We start from the raw sequence: 22,759 nt of genomic DNA, 5'->3' as shown, positions 1-22,759 counted from the left end.
GGGGAAGGATCCCTGTGCTTCCCGCCGGCAGAACACTTTAGTGCTGTGTGAGGGAACATTGGCTGTGTTGATGGGGGGAGTCAAGCAATTTTCTTTCCTTCAAACCATGGTTGAAGGAAAGAAAATTGTATAATGTATGGCCTGCCTTAGCAAAGAGGAGCTGCAGAGGACCACGTGGACAAATACAGTGGAACCTCGGATTACGAGCATAGTCCATTCCAGGAGTATGCTCGTAATCCAAAGTACTCGCATATCAAAGCGAGTTTTCCCATTGAAGTCAATGGAAACTAAAATAATTTTGTTCCGCATTGACTTCAATGGGATGCAATACCGCATGCAGCCAGAGGCGGGGGGGCGCCGGAGAGCCTCGGAAATGGCCGAAAAGGCCGAGGACACTTTGGCGGACCTCGGCAAACCTTGGAAAGACTTCCTACCCGAGATTTGCCAAGGTCAGCCGTGCTGTACTCGGGCCTTTCCGTGCATTTCCGAACGTGGCGTTCGGCTCTGCTCGGCTCCGCCTCACCTCAGGCCAAAAGCGGTACTGCACACCGCTTTGGCCTGAATCATGCTCGTTTTGCGAGACAACACTCGCAAACCGAGTTACGATTTTTAAAAATACAGTGCTCGTATTGGGAATGGCTCGTTAACCGCATTACTCGAAATCCGAGGTTCCACTGTAGTCCCAAGGAGCATGTTTGAAAAAATGTTAAAGGGCTCTGTTAAAGAGAGCCATTATGTCATATCTGTTAATTTACTGAATTAAGGACCCAAAGATTAAAAGGAGACCTACATTATCTTTTAACATACGGTAATGGCATAGATGTATGTTGTGCATATGGTACATAGACAAGAGAGTAGAACAGTTGTGGCTTAGCAGAACTGTATACACTGTATTATCAAAAGTATTGGAACACCTGCCTTTACACACACATGAACTTTAATGGCATCCCAGTCTTAGTCCGTGAGGTTTAATATTGAGTTGGCCCACCCTTTGCAGCTATAACAGCTTCAACTCTTTGGGGAAGGCTGTCCACAAGGTTTAGGAGGAGGTCTAAGGGAATGTTTGACCATTCTTCCAGAAGTGCATTTGTGATGTCAGGCACTAATGTGGAGGAGAAGGCTTGGCTCGCAGTCTCTGCTCTAATTCATCCCAAAGCTGTTCTATTGGGTTGAGGTCAGTACTCTGTCCAGGCCAGACAAGTTCCTCCACCCCAAACTCGCTCATCCATGTCTTTATGGACCTTTCTTTGTGCACTGGTGTGCAGTCATGTTGGAACAGGAAGGGGCCATCCCCAAACTGTTCCCACAAAGTTGGGAGCATGAAATTGTCCAAAATGTCTTGGTATGGTGACGCCTTAAGAGTTCCCTTCACTGGAACCAAGGACCAAGCCCAACCCCTGAAAAACAACCCCACACCATAATCCCCCTCCACCGTATGATTTGGACCAGTGCACAAAGAAAGGTCCATAAAGACAAGGATGAGCGAGTTTGGGGTGGAGGAACTTGACTAGCCTGCACAGAGTCCTGACCTCAACCCGACAGAACACCTTTGGGATGAATTAGAGCGGAGACTGAGAGCCAGGCCTTCTAGTCCACATCAGTGCCTGACCTCACAAATGCGCTTCTGGAAGAATGGTCAAAAATTCCCATAGACACACGCCTAAACCTTGTGGACAGCCTTCCCAGAAGAGTTGAAGCTGTTATAGCTGCAAAGGGTGGGCCAACTCAATATTGAACCCTACGGACTAAGACTAGAATGCCATTAACCTCCCTGGCGGTATTCCCGAGTGTGGCTCAGGGTGAATTTTCACTACCAAAAGGGATTGGATTGCAAAGTTACTTACCTTGTCCCCAGGATCCTGCGATGTCTCCCCGCTGTATGTGCGAGCTGTGTCCTCCGCTCAATTCATCACAGTGCCGGGCTCCATTCCCTGCGAGAGTTGCGACGCATGAGGACGGAGCCCGTCGCCAAATTCAAAAAGTGAAAAACACATTACACATACAGTACTGTAATCTTACAGATTACAGTACTGTATCAAATCATTTCACATCCCTTTTGTCCCCAGTGCTTTATCCAATGCCCTGCATGCAGTTTTATATTATAAATACTGTTCTTTCTGCCTGAAAACTTGAGGTTGTCCATGGCAACCAAAAAGTGTCCCCTTACATCAAAAGCAGTTTTAGACCAGCTAGAAAACAGCGATAATAAATTAGAATCACTTGCAAAATTGAGCGATAGTGATTCGTGGGGAAATTCGTCATCAAACACTGAAAGTAACGACAGCGACAATTCTGCAACTAAGCACATTTCAGTGTTTTTGATTTGATTACATTATTGAATACATTTTATTAGTATTATATTATTATTTGTTATAATTATTTATAGTTATTTATTATATGATTTTTTTAACCTGCACAATTATTGTTCATCTTATTGTCAGAAACTATCATCTAATGTCCTTGAGCACTTTTATTATTACTAGTAAAAAATAAGGATAGCCCTATAGCAAATTGTTAAATACTTTCTAATTTAGTCAGAAAGACATGCGCAAAGGAGAAAGTGTGACGTTCACCAAGAGATGGAGTAAAATCAAAATATATAGGACTATTGCATCAAACACAAATTCAGAAGTCCTTGTGCCTATACACACAGAACAAAGTGAATGTGTGAACAGCCTTTTGTGTGTAATGTGCAACTCAACAAACTCCATCTGTCCCCATATTAGAGACCATGTGATGGCAATGAGAACATCTAAAGAACCTATGGTTGCCACCTCATCTCTTTAAACCTGAACACATATTAATTACACAGGTTCTGTGGCTGATTAAGGTGGTAATTAAACTCACTTGGTGCCTTATCTGCATTTAATTAGCCTCAGAACCTGTGTAATTCAAAGGTGTTCCGGTTTAAAGGGATGAGGTGGCAACTCTAAAAAAGAACCTCTCATTCTGATGCTTGTGTTTCCAAGGCCTATAGGTACCTAAAATTAAATATGTTGTGGATTTTTTCATATAAAGCACAAATGTTATAAAAATGCTTCAGGTTTCTGTATCATTTTCAAGTATTTGTGTTAATGCTTTTAGTAACCTGTAATATGGGTTTACAGGCCCTGTTGTGGGGCAAGTTGCAGCAGTTTTAATTTGGTGCTCCTCCCTTGTAGGTATATGTGTTGGTCCAAACTGAGTATAGGGTGGAACACTTCACATTCATTTATGGATTTAATAACCCTCTAAGCTGCTAGTTAAAGCTCTAAAGAACAAAATATTACTTGTATTATACTAATTAGAAGTGCTAAATTGTTGCAGTGTAGTCCATAATGATGATTGTTAGATGCATGACTAAATAATAGTTGCGTTAATAGGGGCTAAATCCTGATCCCAACCAGAAAACAAGTTCAGATGGTTGACCATGACATGTTTCATAGTTCTACTGTTAAAAGATCGTAAAAAATATGCATTCTATTTCACATTAAATAGGATCATTTCAGGCAGCTTTATGTTTAGAGGCTCCCCCTCTTACCTACATACTTCCACGTGCAATGATTTCTGGGAAGCAGTGTTCTGCTCAGAGCAGAGACAGTAATTATTAAGTCTCCCTTAACTGCTGTCAGTGGCGGCAATAATAATGATCAGCATTGGTGTCAGTGACAGTGGCAGCAATAATATACCTGCTACCTTTACGTCAGTAGCAGCAATAATAACTCCGCTTTGGTTTCAGCACAAGCAATAATAATCCTCAGCTTTGGTGTCAGCACCAGCAATAATAACACTTAACATTTGTGACAGTGAAAGCAATAATAACCCTGAGGATTGGTGTTAGTGCCAGCTATAATAACCCTGAGAATTGGTGTTAGTGCCAGCTATAATAACCCTGAGGATTGGTGTTAGTGCCAGGTATAATAACCCTGAGAATTGGTATTAGTGCCAGGTATAATAACCCTGAGAATTGGTATTAGTGCCAGGTATAATAACCCTGAGAATTGATATTAGTGCCAGGTATAATAACCCTGAGAATTGGTGTTAGTGCCAGCTATAATAACCCTGAGGATTGGTGATAGTGCCAGCTATAATAACCCTGAGGATTGGTGTTAGTGCCAGGTATAATAACCCTGAGAATTGGTATTAGTGCCAGGTATAATAACCCTGAGAATTGGTGTTAGTGCCAGGTATAATAACCCTGAGAATTGGTGTTAGTGCCAGGTATAATAACCCTGAGAATTGGTGTTAGTGCCAGGTATAATAACCCTGAGAATTGGTGTTAGTGCCAGGTATAATAACCCTGAGGATTGGTGTTAGTGCCAGGTATAATAACCCTGAGAATTGGTGTTAGTGCCAGCTATAATAACCCTGAGGATTGGTGTTAGTGCCAGTTATAATAACCCTGAGGATTGGTGTTAGTGCCAGGTATAATAACCCTGAGAATTGGTATTAGTGCCAGGTATAATAACCCTGAGAATTGGTGTTAGTGCCAGGTATAATAACCCTGAGAATTGGTGTTAGTGCCAGGTATAATAACCCTGAGAATTGGTGTTAGTGCCAGGTATAATAACCCTGAGAATTGGTGTTAGTGCCAGGTATAATAACCCTGCAGATTGGTGTTAGTGCCAGCTATAATAACCCTTAGAAATGTTGTTTGCGCCAGCGATAATAACCCTTAAGAATGGTGTTAGTGCCAGCAATAATAACCCTCAGCATTGGTGTCAGTGGCATCAATACTACCCTCCTCCCCTTTATTGGTGTCAGTGACAGAAATATTAACCCCCCCCATTTGTGTCAGTGGCAGAATTTATAAACCTCAGCATTTGTGACAGTGGCAGCAATAATAACCCTCAGGATTGGTGTTAGTGGTAGCAGTAATACACCCCGCCCCCCTTTATTGGTGTAGTAGCAGCAAGAATACCCCTCTGGATCTGTGTCAGTGGGCTCAATTCACAAAATCCTCTTTACCCCTTTAAGATCAGCAGTAAAATAGCTCATAGCGCTATTTCTTGAAGTGATGCAGTATTTTAGTAGTGAAAACATTCTGTATTTTACCTCTGGCACCCACTGGCATCCTTAACAGCCAGTGAATAGCTGGTTGTTAAGGCGCTGGCACCTTAAGCCAGCCATAGACAGAGCGATTTTTCTTTCTTTCAACCACGGTTTGCAGGAAAGAAAATCGCTTGATTCCCCCATAAACACAGTCAATTTTGATGGGGAAATCCCTCCCACAGTGCCATTGTGTTCTCCAACATCGCATGTAAAATCCGGCAGGCTGGTTGTACCCAAGTTGATCGATCTATCAACTTGGGTACATTCAGCCTGTCCATACATGGTTAGAATCTCGGCAAGTTTCCGCTGAACCGTCCGAGATTCAAACCGCCTGTGGCTGGGTTTAGGCTAAAGAAATGAAATCTCTACTTGTATTTCCAGCCTAACTCGGTTAAGTGCTTTGATGTTTGTCAGACCCTTGCACAGACAGAGGTCTACAGTGCAAGTCCTAGCAGTTACGTATTGTCTTTTCATCTTCAGATCTTGCCTGTTCTTTTATCAAGTGAAACAATTGTTGACTTTGTGGTCCATGGGAATTTCTTTGCTCATGTATCGTTTGATAGTTTTACCACCTATGTTGCTTGCTTAAGTTAATATTTGGTCTCCTTGTAATTTTTTTCTCATGCCTAAAATCAGGTACATACAAAGAAATCCTAATCCACATTTTTCATTGTGAACGAAAAGCAAAAATTAGTTGCTATGGACAATGCAGTTCTTTAATTCAGATACTTTCAAGATAAGACTTCATTATTATTTTGCAGGTTTTATATAGCGCCAACAGTTTGCACAGAGCTTTACAACATGAGAGCAGACAGTACAGTTACAATACAATTCAATACAGAAGAAGAATCAGAGGGCCCTGCTCGTTAGAGCTTACAATCTAGGATGGAGAGTCAAGTAATACAAAAGGTAATGACTTTGGGGGATGATCTGATGGAGAAAATGAAAGTACAGTTGTTAGGTGTGGGCAGAATATGCTTCTCTGAAGAGGAGGGTTTTTAGGGATCATCTAAATGCAAGGGTAGAGTAGGAGATAGTCGGACAGATTGGGGTAGGGAGTTCCATAGAATAGGAGAGGCTTGGGAAAAGTCCTGGAGGCAAGCATGGGAGGAGGTGACGAGGGAGCTAGAGAGCAGAAGGCCTTGGGAGGAACAAAGAGAACAAACGTAGGTTGGTATTTTGAGACTAGGTTAGTGAATGTAGCTGGGGGCTGAGATGTATTAAATATTGGGTGTGGCTTAAAGGGGCATGGCTCAAAGGGGGTGTGGTTCAAGTCTGAGATGAACGCGGGATGAAGGGAGAAAGGAAGAAAAAGAGAGAGAAGGAAAGAAAGAGGGATGGATGGACAGCAGGCCCAGATCCTACACCGCAATATGTGTATTCCAGAAAATTTACCAAACAGCCAATAAAGATACTCCAAACACCTGCTGTTAGCGCTTCAGTCATCCTGGCACCATGGTTGATATGGTGTCAGGATGATTGAAGCGCATTATTTCTATTATTACATTGTAATATAAAATGAAATAGTTCAACTCACCATAATGCAGCATCAGTGGGAGCTCTGAGCGTGTCACTTGTAACATCTCCTGCCACCAGATGCCATCAGGTGTCCCCAGCAGAGTTCCTACTTACACCAGGAATTCCCAGCAGAGTCCCTCCTTACATCAGGTGCCCCCATCATAGCCAGACATTTCCACTGCATAGACAGGCAATTTCCCCCATAGCCAGACATACTACCTTCATAGCAAGGCATTATCCATTAATAACCAAGTATTCTCCCTTCATAGCCAGACACTGTCCCTTCATAATCAGACCTTATTCCTTTGTAGCCAGACATTCTCCCTTTTTAGCCAGACATTGGCTCTGCCTCTCGTCCGCAGCAGGCCTCGGGGCGGAGGGTTGGCGGCAGTTCCATTTAGGTCTATTTACCCTTGTATTCAGTGGAGAGGGGAGGGGCTTCTGATCCATGCAGCTAACCGGCTTCAGTGTACAAGACTCCTTTATTTATACATTTTTGTCTGTTTGGATCAGTCACACAGGTGTTGCAGCAGTGTTCCTTAGTATAGACCCTTTTGACAGCGCAGGAGTTTTTCTATTTCATTTGTATACTTGTACACCAACGAGAGAAGCCGATTGGCTGCACGGATCAGAGGCCCCTCCACTCTTCACTGAACACAAGGGGAAAGATCTGCTAGCCAGAAAGAACTCGCTGTGGCCATATTTTCAGAGCCAGAAGCTGCGGTCTTTGCCAAAAACAGTCCCAATTCCCAGGACAAAAGCAAAATCCTGCGATTTTCATCGGGACAGACTCAGATCAGGATGAGGGTCCAAAAATCGGGATTGTCCTGGGAAAATAGGGACATGTGGAATTAATAAACATCAACAGATTTCAGTTGTGCCCCACCAGGCTGGCCCCCCATGGACAATGTGCCTGGCTGCTGAGTTCATTGCCCCATCCCTGCACTCAGTGCACTGATTGGCAGTACTGACAGGCAGCAATAATTGACACTGATAGGCGGCACTGTTTGGCACTAATAGAAAGCATTGATAGGCAGCACTGATGGGCCCTGATTGACACTGATAGGTGGCACTGATTGGCAGCACTAATGGCACTGATTGGCAACATTTAGTGGCACTGATTGGCAGCACTGATGGCAGGTGGCACTGACTGGCACTGACAGGTGGCACTGATTGGCACTGGCAGGTGGCACTGATTGCTATTGACAGAGCATAGGAAGTTTCACACTGAGCCGATATTGATGCTTAGTGAAACTGTGTGTGACACTGTCATGAAATGTAAGTGCATGCAGAGAGAGACCAGCTGTCAAAATTTAACGGTGATGTTGGGGGTGGGCGGGACCCAGCAGCTATCAAACATCAGCCAATGATTGGGCTGCTTGAGAAAGGGGGCAGGGCCACATACACTTAGCGGCCCACCCATACCCCATCCCATTTGCTGGTGTTTGATAGCTGCTGGGTCCTGCCCACCCCCAACATCAACGCTCAATTTTGACAGCTGGTCTCTCTCTGCATTCAGTCACATTACATGACAGTTTCACCCACTGAGCAACTCTGTCAAGCGTCAATATCGGCTCAGTCAGTGTGATACTGTCTCACAGGCAGCACGGACCGCACACTCATTGGATGCATCAGTGACAGTCCCACGGGCAGATCTTGGGAGACAGGCGGCACGGGTGACCATACAGGCTGGCTGCCGCCCCTTTTAAAATGCCACTTGGGACCATGGGCCCACTGGGTCCCATGGTAGGGCCGGCTTGTTTCCAGGGTATATCAACTTTTTATCAGGGCCATTTGGGTGATTTCTGTTATTATGATTTAAAAAGGATCCAAAAAACTGTGAGATAATAAATGGCTTCATATCGCTACTTGGCCTTTTGGCTAAGTGTAGTATCTGTTCTTATCAGTTGCCAGGAGGTGGTGCTTGCTTCCGTCCCTAATCTTCGGTAAAGGTGGTATCAGGGGTGGCGGAGGCAATGCAAAACCTGCTGGTGTAAAGGTAACCTGGAGCGGTTCATAGCCAAAAGGGAAGCCTTCTGATGGGGATGGAGAACCACTGGGTCCGGCTGAAGGGTCGGGTCCTTGGCCTTCTGGCCTAGATTTGTGTGGTTTCTGCCCCTTTCAGTTTTTCGGTTGGGAAAGCATGGAGTGTTAAGTGGGGAAGGTATCTGTACAGCAGAGATCTCCTCACAAATTGTATCTTATGTTGGAAGTGATTGGTGAACTCCTGGGCAGTGAGTGAGTTAAGGCATACATGGTCGAATTTCGAAAGAATTTTCTTTTGAAAATCAGAAATTTAGTGCGTTTTGTGATCTATGGTGCCACCATTGATTTTGAAACTCGACAAACCAAGCCTTCATTTTCACCTTCTGTTGCTACAGAAAAGAATTTTTGTGGCTGGGAATCTTCTTTTCTTTCCGGGAATTTTCTTTTTCTGCACATGAGCATTTCTTTTTCGATTACATTTCTTGCATGATACTCCCATCATTGATTAGAAAATCGTTCGTTTTTCAAAAAAATCTCCAACATGCCCGATTTCTCAAACTCGATGGCTGCATGGGAATTGGCTGTTGCTGCAGCCCACTAATGGTGCCAAATCCGAACGAAAATTCTTAGATAAGATTTTCGAAAGAAAATTCTTTCGAAATTAGACCCATGTATGGCCTGCCTTAACACACTCACTGCCCAGGAATTCCCCTAAGTAGGTGGAGGACAAAGTAGAGCGTTAAAGGTAGAGAAGAGTTGACGGGGATGGGATGATACATTGTTGAGTGATAATATAGGTCTGCTTTGCAGTGAGGAGGCAGGAATCTTATTTTTGGAGGGCAGACTTCATACACACTAGCATTTTGTTAAGCTCCTAGAAGCTATTATGAGCAATTTATTTCTACTCCTAGAAGCTAATAGTGTTTTATCCTATGTGTCCATGCACACTATTTTATGCTAGAAGCATTTTTCAAGCTTCCCGGCAGAAAAAACGATAAACGCTCCTAACAGCTTTTTTTCGAGCGTTTTTTTCTTTTCTTCATGTACTGATAAACCGCTAATGCTCCTAAAAGCTATTAAAATGCTACTACAAGCCGGCACAAAAACGCTATTATCAGCATTTTTCATCCAGCATTTTTCTCTAGCATTTTTTGGAGCTTATAAAAACGCTAATGTGCATGGAGCCTTAGAATGTTTATGTATTATTTATGAATTAAGGGTAATTTGGAACTTACTGCGCTACATTGAATAAAATGTTGCAGTTTTACATTATTTGTGTTTAAGAAATTATTTTCCTCTTCCTGAGGCTAACTTTATATGGGTTTGGCCTGCCTTTGTCATTAAAATTGTATGCCTTAAATGGAATTGGACTCCTGAGGAGCTGCAAGCAGAGAGAAAATCTATTATTCTGTGGAATTCTATAAAAACTAGTAGAGCTTGTCTTTTGCTAACACTTGTGAAGACACCCAGCTATGCTAGATACCACAAAAAAGACAGTCTAACCATGGCACGGAACACACTTGTTTGTTCAGTCTTTCAATAAGTACCTCTTTCAGCTTTGGTGGATTTGGAATGCTGTCTTTAAACTGATCAAAGACACCTATTTTTAACCTAGCAGGGAGGGATACCTAGATATTAATGTATACTCATTAGACCGTTCTCACCAATACCTAGTATTTTCTGTCTTAGTGGCAGTGGTCACCAGAACAATTAATAAGAGAAGGTTAATCAACCCAGTAGGGTCGCAGACAGAAATAAACACCTAACAGAAGGTTCAACCCTTTCCCACCCCCAAAAAGGCTTTAAAGCAGAACTTCACTCTCTCAATCATCATTGACTATTTTTAATCCTTGTGCTGTTCGCATTAGTAAATACATTTTTAAAAAAAAAGTATATCGTATTTGCTTTTTTTCACATTTCTTCAGTTACTTTCTGCTTTCCATGCATAGGCAAATAATGTCATACATCCCAGGAGTCTTCAGGAGGGGAGGAGGTGTTTTCTCAGCTAAACACACCATCCTGCCTGTGGTCCGTCAGATTAGGCGACCCATCAAATCTTGTAACGGAAGTGACGTTCTGTCACGGCCATCTTGGTACACCCCGCAGTCGTCCACAGTAAGAATACAGTGAGAAGACGGCAAACGGACATCTTTTTACACCCAACGGAGCCTGGCATTTCACACTTATTTTTACCGGTAAACTGAGCTTATATAGTGAAATACAATATCTTGAAATCCGTCTAACTCTTTTGATGTTGAATTTTAAAAGCAGTGGTGTTCTGTCAGATTAACAGGCTTGGCGCTGCTTTTAAAATTCAACATCAAAACAGTCATACGGATTTCAAAATACTGTATTTCACTATTTAAGCTCTGTTTACTGCTAAAAATAAGTGTGAAATGCCAGGCTCCGTTGGGTGTAAAAAGTCCGCTTACCGCCTTCTTACTGTGGGCACCTGCGGGGAGTACCAAGATGGCCGTGACGGAATGTTACTTCCGTTACAAGATTTGACGGGTTGCCTAATCTGGATTCCAGGAAGTAAATGCTACATGAAATCATTTGCCCTCGCTCAAGATGGTCACAGCCAGAAATTCTAGGGGGGTGTTTTCTCCGCAAAATAAAGCATGGAGATGTGGATAGATGGGGGAGTTTGCTTTGAATATTAAATGTGAATTTTATAGAGCTTTTGGTCATACACTGTTATTTTTTTTTTTTTTCATTTATTCACAAATGAGGTGGCTGGAGGAATCACCAGGACTTTGTATTCTGATAGTGGCTCCCTCTTATGTCAGAATACCCTAATCAGTGGCTGCAGCTGCAGATTAAAAAATGTTTCCAACTTTTCCATTTGACCAAAGTCAATCAAACAATCAAGTTTTGTCGAGCAGGGTCAGCCACTTACTGGTCGAAATTCGTTTCTGCTGAACTGGCCAAAGTGTATGACCAGCTTTTAGAGTCATAATCCACCTTTGTAAAAATAACAAAAAACTAAAGAAAAAAAAACTTTAATAAATGCACCAACAATGATTAACTAAAAATGTACATTTATTGCATTTTTGCATTGAAGAGCATTGCAACTGTGAGTGGGTGCAATGCACAGGTTCCTGCTTTGTTTACCTTTAGCCCCTGCTCCGTACAGACTTTATGTTATGGCAGTAGGGTTGCCACCTCATCCCTTTAAAAATGAACACATATTAATTACACAGGTTCTGTTTAAGGTGGTAATTCAACTCACTTGGTGCCTTATCTGCAATAAATTAGCCTCAGAACCTGTGTAATTCATATGTGATCAGGTTTAAAGGGATGAGGTGGCAACCATATATGGCAGTGGCAGCTGCTCATAAAGGGAGCAGGGGCGCCGCCCCCCTAATCCATGAGCCCAGCCCCTAATCTCTATGCAAGACACCAGATGCATGGATTTCAATGGGGTGTTTTTTGTTTTTTTTGAAGCACATGATTAGAGCCTGAGGCTTTAATTGGCTTCAAAAAGGATGGGCTTGTAGTGCAGAGCTCTGCGCTCTGAGCCCACCTACTTGTGTGACATCAGCGAATTAATAATCGCTAATGTCTTCTTGCTTCTCCTCATGGCCAATCAGGAAACAGGTCCTAAGACCCAATTGGCCGGGAATTCTAGAACCCAATTAGCCAGGAGGGGAAGCCACAGAGGAGATGCAGGGGGGAAATTGCCGAAGCCGCGACCTGGATCGGGTAAGTGCGGGGTGGGCGAGTGAAGCAAGAATCAAACAGGCAATCGATCGAGCGACGGGGGGGTTGTAAGGAGGCCAGGTTTATCTGCCACCCAAACCCCCCCCCCCCAAAAAAATAAATTGAGCACCAGCTGCCACTGTGTTATGGGGCTGGGGGAAGTCAACAATAGGTCCCTGGCAGATCCCTGTGAATGGAGGACATGGCTGTGCATGGCTCTGCGCTGCATTCATAACAAGACACATATACCAGAGAGAAGCAGCCCATGATTCAGGTAAGCAGGCGACAGTTTGAGAATGAAAGGTGTAATGTTCTCCCATAAATATGGGTGTAACATGAATGGTGGGCTATGATTTTAAGTGGTTACTTCTGAGCAAAGTTTTTCTTTAGGAAAGAATAAAGAGTAGCCGAGTGTCATACTGTAAATGAGATGTTTGTAATACTATAATTATTCCCTTCTTTACTTGCAAAGTATAGGTTGTTTTGTGTGTTATTTCTGTATTTTATAGTTTGTGGAAAGTGGCCACTGCCTGCTTTTAAAACAACTATACAAGCTTATGCCTAGAATGTACTTAAAGTAAATGTTTCAGGATTTAATAGTGGTAGGTTTTATTTGCGGGTTTATTTATGATTATGCCAGTAAAAATCTGCACTTCTAGAGATAATAAAAACGTTAGACATAAAACTCATTAAAAAAAAGCCTGTTTGGGCACAGGGGGATCAGAAAGTGTAACAAAATCATCAATCATCGAGTCATTATAAAGTCCACTGTGAAATAAATGCTACTTTTTTAGACTTTAAAATACTGTCTTCTTGCCAGCAATTGCAGAGTGATATCCTTGTTTTCTGTGGGAAAGCAGTGGTCCCTCAGCAGAGGTCTAACATGTTTCCTGCTGAATCATACCTATAGCTCCCAATCAGCAAAGCTCATGCTCCCTCCTGATTGGAGAGCTCTGGATCTAGCTCTGACTCAGTAAGGGGTGTTCAGAACCTCTGGAGAGAGACCACTGATTCTCCACGGAGAACAAAACTCACACTCTGCAGCATGCTGGCATGAGTCGGGCTTTTCTATTCAGGCTTTAAATACCCTAGAGAGAAAAACGAATCATAGTTTACTTTGACCACCAATAAAGTAACATTTTAATGTGAGATTCTGGATGGAGAAGGCTACAGCAGAAAATCAGAAAAAAAATTATTGGAAACCCAAATGTTTAAATCTGAAGCAAGCATATCTGGTTGAGTCTAGATTTGACAGTCTCTTCCTCTACACATCTCCTCCAGCACATTACTTGAGATCACTTGCTTCACTTCCCTGTCCAAAATCTAGGTTCCTGTCTCCATTAGCACATGGCTAGGCCTCACTCTGAATAAGTCCTAACATTTTCCTAACAGCCCACTACAGGCACTAGTCTGCAGACCCCATTGAGATAGCAACCGTTTTAGTAGAGAAGAAAAAATGTGCTAATTGATACTTGGTGGACTACTGATCCCAGCACGTCTGATGCCAATCTTGCCAGCTCCCCTGGCTGCAACGACTTGACTTCACAACAACCCCACAGTCTCTCCCTCTGGCTCCACATCCAACTGCTGGCATGTCTATTCCAGAGCTTTCCACTGTGCTTTTCACTCACCGACCCCAGCATGGATCCCTCCTGAATGACTTGCCTGGAAGTGCTCCCAACTGTCCTCTTTCCTTCTCCTGTTCCAGAACACCTCTCAATAACCGTGTAGAAAGCGGCTCCCTCCCACCTCCCGAGCTTCCGATCTGAGGTACACCCCCCCCCCCCCAGAAAGGGGGTTCCCTCAGACCACAACATTCTAACACTCCATCACTCAATTCTTCCACCCGACAACTCCTCCCACAACAGGCTGACCATGGATATATATAGGAGGCCTGCCCCCTGCCAATCCTAGATGGGGATTGGTCAGGGCTCCCACATACACCCCATGTCACTCCAGCTCTCTGCGCTGCCTCTTTTCCAGAACCTTCTGAAAACCAGTGGAGGCGCCCAAGAGCTGAAGCACATGTCAGTCACCTGCTGCTACACTAAACCACTCCCCTGCCCCCAGATCAAAACAAACAGGCCAAGTTCACAGCATAGGCCTGCCTTAATTTACCTGCACTGACAGTACAAAAACAAACCCACTACTCTAGCACCTACCTACTTAAGGTAGAGGGTGCTACACAAGAATAATGCCCCGTACACATGGTCGGATTTTCCGACGGAAAATGTGTGATAGGATCTTGTTGTCAGAAATTCCGACTGTGTGTAGGCTCCATCACACATTTTCCATCGGATTTTCCGACACACAAAGTTTGAGAGCAGGCTATAAAATTTTCCGACAACAAAATCCGTTGTCGGAATTTCCGATCGTGTGTACACAAATCCAACGCACAAAGTGCCACGCATGCTCAGAATAAATAAAGAGATGAAAGCTATTGGCTACTGCCCCGTTTATAGTCCCGACGTACGTGTTTTACGTCACCACGTTCAGAATGATTTTCCGACAACTTTGTGTGACCGTGTGTATGCAAGACAAGTTTGAGCCAACATCCGTCGGAAAAAATCCTAGGATTTTGTTGTCGGAATGTCCGATCAATGTCCGACCGTGTGTACGGGGAATAAGTGTGTGTGTTATTGCTCAAGAATTTTTCTCAGATTCAGGACCCGCACTACTGTAAGTTCTTTTGCACTGATTTATAATTATCATTCACTACATATTGTTCTGCATTTGTTTGATATTCCATTCGTCTGGATTAGTAACACTGTTTTCACTGTTTATACTGATTAGTATGAGGTTGTTGTGAAAATTTTTTATTTATTTAATTTAAAGGAATAGTGCACCTATTTTAATTCATATATTTTGACAGCTGACCTCGGCTGTTTAGCCAAAAATTATTCGGCAGGCTTCTTTGACAAAAGTTGACCGAAAGACTGACTTTTGTTAAATGGAGCAGGGCCAACCACTGACCACCGTCAAAGTGTGTTTTTGATGCTGAGATTAAAGCAGTATTAAACCCAAAACTAAAAATGTAACGTATTTCAGCTTACTAATCATTAGATATGGTGGCTGCATTTGTTTTCCTTTTTTTTAGGATTTTCCCCCTCTGTTTTCACCTGGTGATCTGACCAGTTACACACCTCCCTTATTAGAGAGCCCACACTCTAAATAAATAGGCACAGGGGGCACAGCAGAAAGCAACATTGTCAGATTGGGGGGAGGAGAATGTTAAATGTACTAGTATATTTAAATACACTAACAAATTAAAGTCACACTCCAGCTAAACTATAATCAGTTACAGCAAACAGTTTTGTTTTTTTTATCTTAGGATAAAGGTTTTACGTGAATAAAAGCTGATCATTGTAAGTACCCCTGTCAGTGGTAAATGGTTCTTTTGAAAAACAACAGACTTACTGGTCAGATCACCAGATAAAAATAAAAACTTAAAAAAGAATACTTATGTAGTCATTGCTTCTAAGAATTGGTAAGCTGCAATATAATAAATGTTTGCTTTTGGGTTTAATACTGCTTTAAAGGAGAAGTTGGGCCAAAGCTCTTTTGGCCACACTTCTCCTGTGAGTCACAGGAGTACACTTAGTTCTGCACTCCTGTAAACCAGATTCAGCCGACAGCAGGCTAAAGTCCACTGTTGGTTGACGTCACTCAGCTGGTCCAGACTTTGGTGGGATCCCGACTTTAATGTCAGGATCAGCCCAAATGCCTCACAGGCAGCTGGCTCAGCCTCTCAGTGTGCCGCTAAGAGCCTGAGCCAGCCACTCCTGCCCCCTCCACAGTCCCGCACTGCAGTGAGTACTGGAGAGGCAGAGCAGAAAGCTGACAATCACCATCTCTCTGCTCACTGAAGACCGAGAACTAAGCAATCAGTGGTCTTTGATCATTCAGTTCTCTGTCTTGGTTGAGCATTATGCCACATACACACGAGCGGACTTTCCGGCATACTTGGTCTGGCGTACCGGAGTCCGTCGGACAATTCGATCATGTGTGGGCTCCAGCTGACTTTTTTTTCTCAAAAGTTTGACGGACTTAGATTTGAAACATGTTTCAAATCTATCCGACGGACTCGAGTCCGGTCGAAAAGTCCGCTCGTCTGTATGCTAGTCCGACGGACAAAAACCGACGCTAGGGCAGCTATTGGCTACTGGCTATGAACTTCCTTGTTTTTGTCCGGTCGTACGTCATCACGTACGAATCCGTCGGACTTTGGTTGATCGTGTGTAGGCAAGTCCGTTCATTCGGAAAGTCCGTTGTAAAGTCCGTCAAAGTCCGCCGGGCAAAGTATGCCGTAAAGTCCGGTCGTGTGTACACGGCATAAGACCAATGTTGCATCCACCTATTTTGAAATCCCACACTTCTCTTTCAAAAAAAGGGGGACCATATTGCTTGAAGTGCAAGTTCACCCGAATGTACAGTAGGATTGCTGCATAGATTGCTTCTTGTAATATTTTTTTCTCTTCTGCCAGTTATTTTTGGACTGTCTGTCACACATTAGTCTCTGCTACCATATTTGGCAACCTAACTATGTGATTTGTATAATTAGATATAATGACTTTACTCCCCAAATACATTATTGCATAATAATTGAGTAACCCAATTTCTATACTTTATCCTCTAACATTTTTTTTTCCAAACCGCGCTAATCCTCTCAAGGAATAGAAGCCATGAGCGCCACCTTCTGGAGATGTCTGAATAATAAGAAAAAAAAATCTCATCTCTAATCATTATTAGGTTACATACAAACGGGGGGTTTGTCCTTTTGTTGTCAAATCCAAGGAATTCTGTGTTCGGGGCATACCACCCTGAGTGCATACACCCCTAAACGCGAGTGTCGCTCTGCACAGCATCCAGCCACCACGTATTTCAGCCCATAATACATTTTTATAGGCCCCAGCAGTTTAAAAAGCTGCATCTGCTTCTCCAGGGTGCCCGGGAATGCCAGGATTTTATGCCGATGGGCCAAACCACCTGTGTCTATGAGGCTTTAGTAGCCTTTGCTCATAAATGCATCTAAACAGTGTTGGCTGTAGCAAGAACTTTCAAAGCATTTTAGCAGCTTTCTTAACCACTTCCAGCCCAAGGCCGTCATATGACATCCCTGACTTTCAGTGGGAATATCTGAATGATGCCTGCAGCTGCAGGCATTATTCAGGTATCCTCTTTTTCAGCCGGCGATTCTGTGTACCGTAAGAATGATCATAGCGGCAGTGCAGCCGCTAGATCGTTCTTACAGGTGACGGCAAGGGACATCCCCCCCTCCCGCCGCCCTCCAGTGCTTCTCCGGGCTCTCCCGTGCCATCAGGGACCCGGAGAAAGAATCGGCCACCGCCGGATGACGATCATAGAGATTTCCGGTGACCAGATGTGTGAACTCTATGACCGCCGGAGGCCCGGGCACGACGTTATGATCGCGGCTGGAAAGCAAGGGATTGTGATTTTTTTTTTTATTATCTCATTCTATCCAGCCTGGAGAAGAGATGTGGAGTCTTATTGACCCCACATCTCTCCAAAAAGAGTACCTGTCACACACCATTCCTATTACAAGGGATGTTTACATTCCTTGTAATAGGAATAAAAGTGATCAAAAAAAAAATGTAAAGAGAAAGTGTAAAAATAAAAAAGAAAGTAAAATAAGCAATAAAAAAAAAAAAAAAATTAAACCACACATGTGAGGTATCGCCGTGTGTGTTAGTGTGAGGGCAATAATTCTAGCACTAGATCTCCTCTGTAACTCTGAACTGGTAACCTGTAAAAAAATGTAAAGCGTCGCATATGGAGATTTTTAATTACCGAAGTTTGGCGTCATTCCATGAGTGTGTGCAATTTTAACGTGACATGTTGGGTATCTATTTACTCGGCGTAACTTCATCTTTCACATTATACAAAAAAAATTGGGCTAACTTTACTGTTTTGTTATTTTTTTAATTCATGAAACTGTTTTTTTTTTTTCCAAAAAAAAGCGTTTAACAAATTGTTGCGCAAATACTGTGCAATGAAAAAAGTTGCAATTACCGCCATTTTATTCCCTAGGGTGTCTGCTAAAAAAAATGTATATAATGTGTGGAGGTTCTCAGTAATTTGTAAAAAAACGTGCAAGAATAGGCCCGGTATGAAAGTGGTTAACCTGTATTAACCTGAGTAGAGCGTATTCCTAGTGATTTTTTTCGGTGATGTTTTTAAAGAGTTTTAGAGGCTGTGTGCAAGTGTTTTTGTACTTGTTTGAAGCTCACGATGCATGTTTCCTGAGCTGGAAAGGGGTGGAGAGCAGTTCTTAGAGGAAATGAGTGTGTCGGGTGTTTACAGGCACTTGTATTCAAATCTGTAGGGCCAAAAACACCTGGTCTTGGCCACCGTGCTGCAGCTCAGTTTCAGGGTCTTGGCAATCTTCTTATAGCCTAGGCCGTCTTTATGTAGAGCAACAATTATTTTTTTCAGATCCTCAGCGAGTTCTTTGCCATGAGGTGCCATGTTGAACTTCCAGTGACCAGTATGAGAGAGTGAGAGTGATAACACCAATTTAACACACGTGCTCCCCATTCACACCTGAGACGTTGTAACACTAACGAGTCACGTGACACCGTGGAGAGAAAATGGCTAATTGGGCCAAATTTGGACATTTTCACTGTACTTACTTTTGTTGCCAGCGGTTTAGACAATAATGGCTGTGTGTTAAACCCTAAACCCTATTAAGCATCTGTGGGGCATCCTCAAATGGAAGGTGGTGGAGCGCAAGGTCTCTGACATCCACCAGCTCTGTGATGTCAAAAGCAGCTGTGCACGTTTATTATTAGGTTATCTTATTTAAACATCACAATATTTTTTAATTGTGGCGCTGATTGTTTCATCTTAAAATTAGCTCCATGATGTCGTCATGGAGGAGTGGAAGATGACTCCAGTGGTAACCTGTGAAGCTCTGGAGGGTTAAGGCAGTGCTGGAAAGTAATGATGGCCACACAAAATATTGACACTTTGGGCCCAATTTGGATATTTTCATTTAGACATTAGTGGCTGTGTGTTGAGTTATTTTGAGGGGACAGCAAAATGTACACTGTTCTACAAGCTGTACACTCACTACTTTACATTGTAACAAAGTATCATTTCTTCAGTGTTCTCACATGAAAAGATGTAATAAAATATTTACAAAAATGTGAGGGGTGTACTCACTTTTGTGAGATACCGTATTTCTTTGAGTGTAGGATGATGCACATACAAGTGACTGACCATTGAAGTGGGAAGAGGTACAATTACAAACAATGGGATTCAGATGTGAATGGGGGCTTAATGCATTTAACACCTTCCCACGCACCTCGGCATCCCTTTAAAAAGATTTGAACGCCCATGGGCAGGAGGGATCATCGATTATGTGACCACTGTGATTCACTGTCAAAGTGGTCACATTGTAGGTGGGGTGCAGAGTGGTGTGTCGGCAATAATTCACACAGACAAGTGCAATGGAAAAATAGTTTGGAAATAATGCAGCCACAGTTTGACAGTGTCTGTAATGGGAGCAGAATGCGGCCTGGCTATCTCGTGTTCAAGCAGGATGAAGCCCAGAGTAGTTGTGACCCTGTGCTTTCCCTCCTAGCAGCCTTTCCCTACTGCTAGTACTGTCCCTAAGACACGGGGTACCTTTCCCTACACTACCCACTTGCATAAAGCGCACCAAACCCGGGAGCCAGGACCTTAAATAGGCTCTGCCTGACCCAAGATGGCTTCCAGAGTCACACTGGGGCAGCAGCCTTCAACCAGATAACTTCCCCAGGAAACCATAGAGGAACCATGTTCCTCTTGACTTTGTCTCCAGCTGCAAAGCCACTGCGGGTGAGCACCACCTGCAGTGGAGAAAGTAGACTGCACCTACCTACACTATGATCAGGAGCTGGTTGCACCGGCTACCGATTAGTAATGGGGACAAAGAGCTGTTTTTGACAGTTCAGTCTCTGAGGTGGAAGTACATAGTTAAAGCCCATCCTTTTGACGCCACATATATTCGTGATGTGGGCAGCAACAGGTGAAAGCACTGTTTAGCTCTGCTTCAGGTGCTCAGAATACCAATTTTATTAACCGTGCTGACTACAGCTTCACACAGGTTTTTGGGAGGCTTTAGGATGTTTCAGGTAACTTCTGACCCCCCCCCCCCCCCCAAAAAAAAAAAAAAAAAATACTCCAGCTGAAGTGTCAAGATTAGACAAAGTTAAAGGGCCAACATAAATATTAATTATTTGGATTTTTCATGAAGACTGTCCATGAAATCTATTCTTTCTATACATCTTTGGATAAATGAACTAGGTGTATTGGGTTATTAGAGTATTACATTAAACTAGATTTCTTTCCAGTAACTGATAAAACAAGCCGCACAGTACTTCATGCATTTTAATATGGCATGTTTCTGTTTTCTTTAAGGCAGAGACTTGTGGGTTTTGGTTGTGGGATTACATCCAACCACACACACAGTTGGAATTCCTGAGTTCAAGTACGTTGCAAACATGCATGGCAATGAGGTATGCGTCTGTTCTTCTGTCCATTTTTTTACACAGATCCAATGAAATGATTTTCTTAGAAATGCCTTTTCTGGTTATCTGCTTTATGGTCACTGGTACAGCTAATGTGCAGATACTGGAAGTACCATTGGAGAAAGGGAGGTAAAGCCTCGTACACACGGTACGATTGTTGGCCAACCAAGCGTCTGATTTTTGTCAAAAGGGAGTGTGCCAAGATCTTGTCTTGCATATTAACATTACACAAATCGTTGTGCCACAAACATGAACATAGTGACGTACTATGAGGAATTTCAGCTCTTGAGCGCCACCCTTTGGGCCCCTTCTGCTAATTTTGTGTTTGGTGAGCATTAATTCCAAGCATGCGTGTTTGTACTTTCGACTTTTGTGTGACGGATTTGTGTACTGACCATACGAAAATCTGACGTCAAACCACTGCTCGCCGAAAATTTAATAGCCTGCTATCCAACATTTGTTGGCCAAAAAGTGGACAACAATTGTCAAAGGAGCGTACTAACGGTAAGAATTTAGGACAACAGTCTGTCAACAGACAATCCCCTGCCAACAATCGTACCGTGTGTACGAGGCTTAAATCTAACTAAAATCAACATGCCTTCATTCAAAAATCTGAGTTTTTTCTGCTGTTTGTTAACCCATTGCAGTGATTATGTGTGAATGGAATTCAGCTTTAAATGGTTTACATTTGTTCAGATATAGAATTAATGTGCTGTTGTGTGTAGACGACAAGACAACTTAAATTAAAAAGTAATTCCACTTATCTTGGGGGGAAAATTCCCTCTGAATCTAGCCATACATGGCTCCATTTTTTTTTTTCATTCATTCAGCAGGCTGAACGAAAAAAACTGAATCGATTTCCCCATGCAGACATTTTAGGTAAGTGGGGGAATCCTCCCCACTGTGCTATTGTATTCTGAGAGTGGGGGACGGGATGGGACGGGACTCCTCTGCTGTCAGAATACACCGATCAGCAAAAAATCAGTGGGCCAATTATACAAGCAAAAAAATGACATTTCCAGGTGTATTCTATATATTAACGGTATACAGAACACCTCCAGGCTGCCTTATCGCATTGAACTTTACAAAAAATTACAGCAGAAAGGTCATTTTAATAACTTTCAATTACAGCACTGTTTGATTAGCAATTGTATATGCTTTATGTTTTTTATTTGCTATCTTTTTTCCCACTTAAGTGGAGTCACCCTTTAAAAACTTTAATAGGTTTTTCTGCAATTGTTTTAATTTCATCTAGGCAGTTGGTAGAGAACTGATGCTACACCTAATAGAATACCTCCTAACAAATTACCAGTCTGATCCAATTATTGCGCAAATGGTAACTAAAACCCGCATACATATTATGCCTTCTATGAATCCAGATGGCTTCGAAAATTCAGCTATTTTGGATTGTACCTCCGTAAATGGAAGGTAAGTCAGAGCTCCTGTTCTTCTGTGTGGCTTGGTTATAGGCACTTGTGAAAAATTTTTATAATATAAGGGTGGGTGCAAAGATATTGAATTTAAATAATTAATTTAAATTAAATGAATTCCTACAAGGTGCATAACAAAAAAAGTAAAAACTAAAAAAAAACGAAATAAATTAAATCTAATCAATATTTGGTGAAGTAAATCCAATCAATATTTAGTGTGTCTGTGTCAGAAACCATGAATCAGACTGAGACAGAAGTACAGTTAAATCACACTTGTTTAATAAAAATTAAAAAAAGTTAAAGATATTCAGACATACCAAAACGTCAGGGAGCCAGAGAGGAGCATAGTAGAACAGCAAGCAGGATCTGGAGCCAGAAGGAATGTCAGCCAAGCAAGTCTAACAGGAACACAGGAGAGCGTCTCTAGAGATTTGACCAAGGCGAAAGCAGAGATCATCTGCACTGGACAGCTTAAGTAGACAGGACTGACGAGCAGGATATCATCAACAGGTGAGTCACTGTGGAGAGATAGGAGCTGGCAATAAGCCGACAGCTGAACGG

The 22,759-nt window shown here is 42.7% G+C and overlaps 1 protein-coding gene across 5 annotated transcripts in view; it reads left to right on the top strand.

The window, feature by feature from the left end:
• The window catches only part of CPM (carboxypeptidase M), a 136,509-nt gene that overhangs the window by 80,403 nt on the left and 33,347 nt on the right, over window positions 1–22,759 (top strand). For 3 of the 5 annotated variants that reach the window (XM_073620066.1, XM_073620067.1, XM_073620068.1), the window contains 2 exons: window positions 20,659–20,756; window positions 22,024–22,196. In XM_073620066.1, coding sequence (XP_073476167.1) covers window positions 20,659–20,756; window positions 22,024–22,196 — 271 coding nt within the window. The remainder of the gene's footprint in view (window positions 1–20,658; window positions 20,757–22,023; window positions 22,197–22,759) is intronic. The other 2 variants (XM_073620069.1, XM_073620070.1) reach the window with 1 other exon arrangement.

The sequence above is a fragment of the Aquarana catesbeiana genome, linkage group LG03 (assembly GCF_042186555.1).
Source record: "Aquarana catesbeiana isolate 2022-GZ linkage group LG03, ASM4218655v1, whole genome shotgun sequence".
NCBI classification, from domain to species: domain Eukaryota; kingdom Metazoa; phylum Chordata; class Amphibia; order Anura; family Ranidae; genus Aquarana; species Aquarana catesbeiana.
This window is presented reverse-complemented; position numbering and strand designations above follow the sequence as displayed.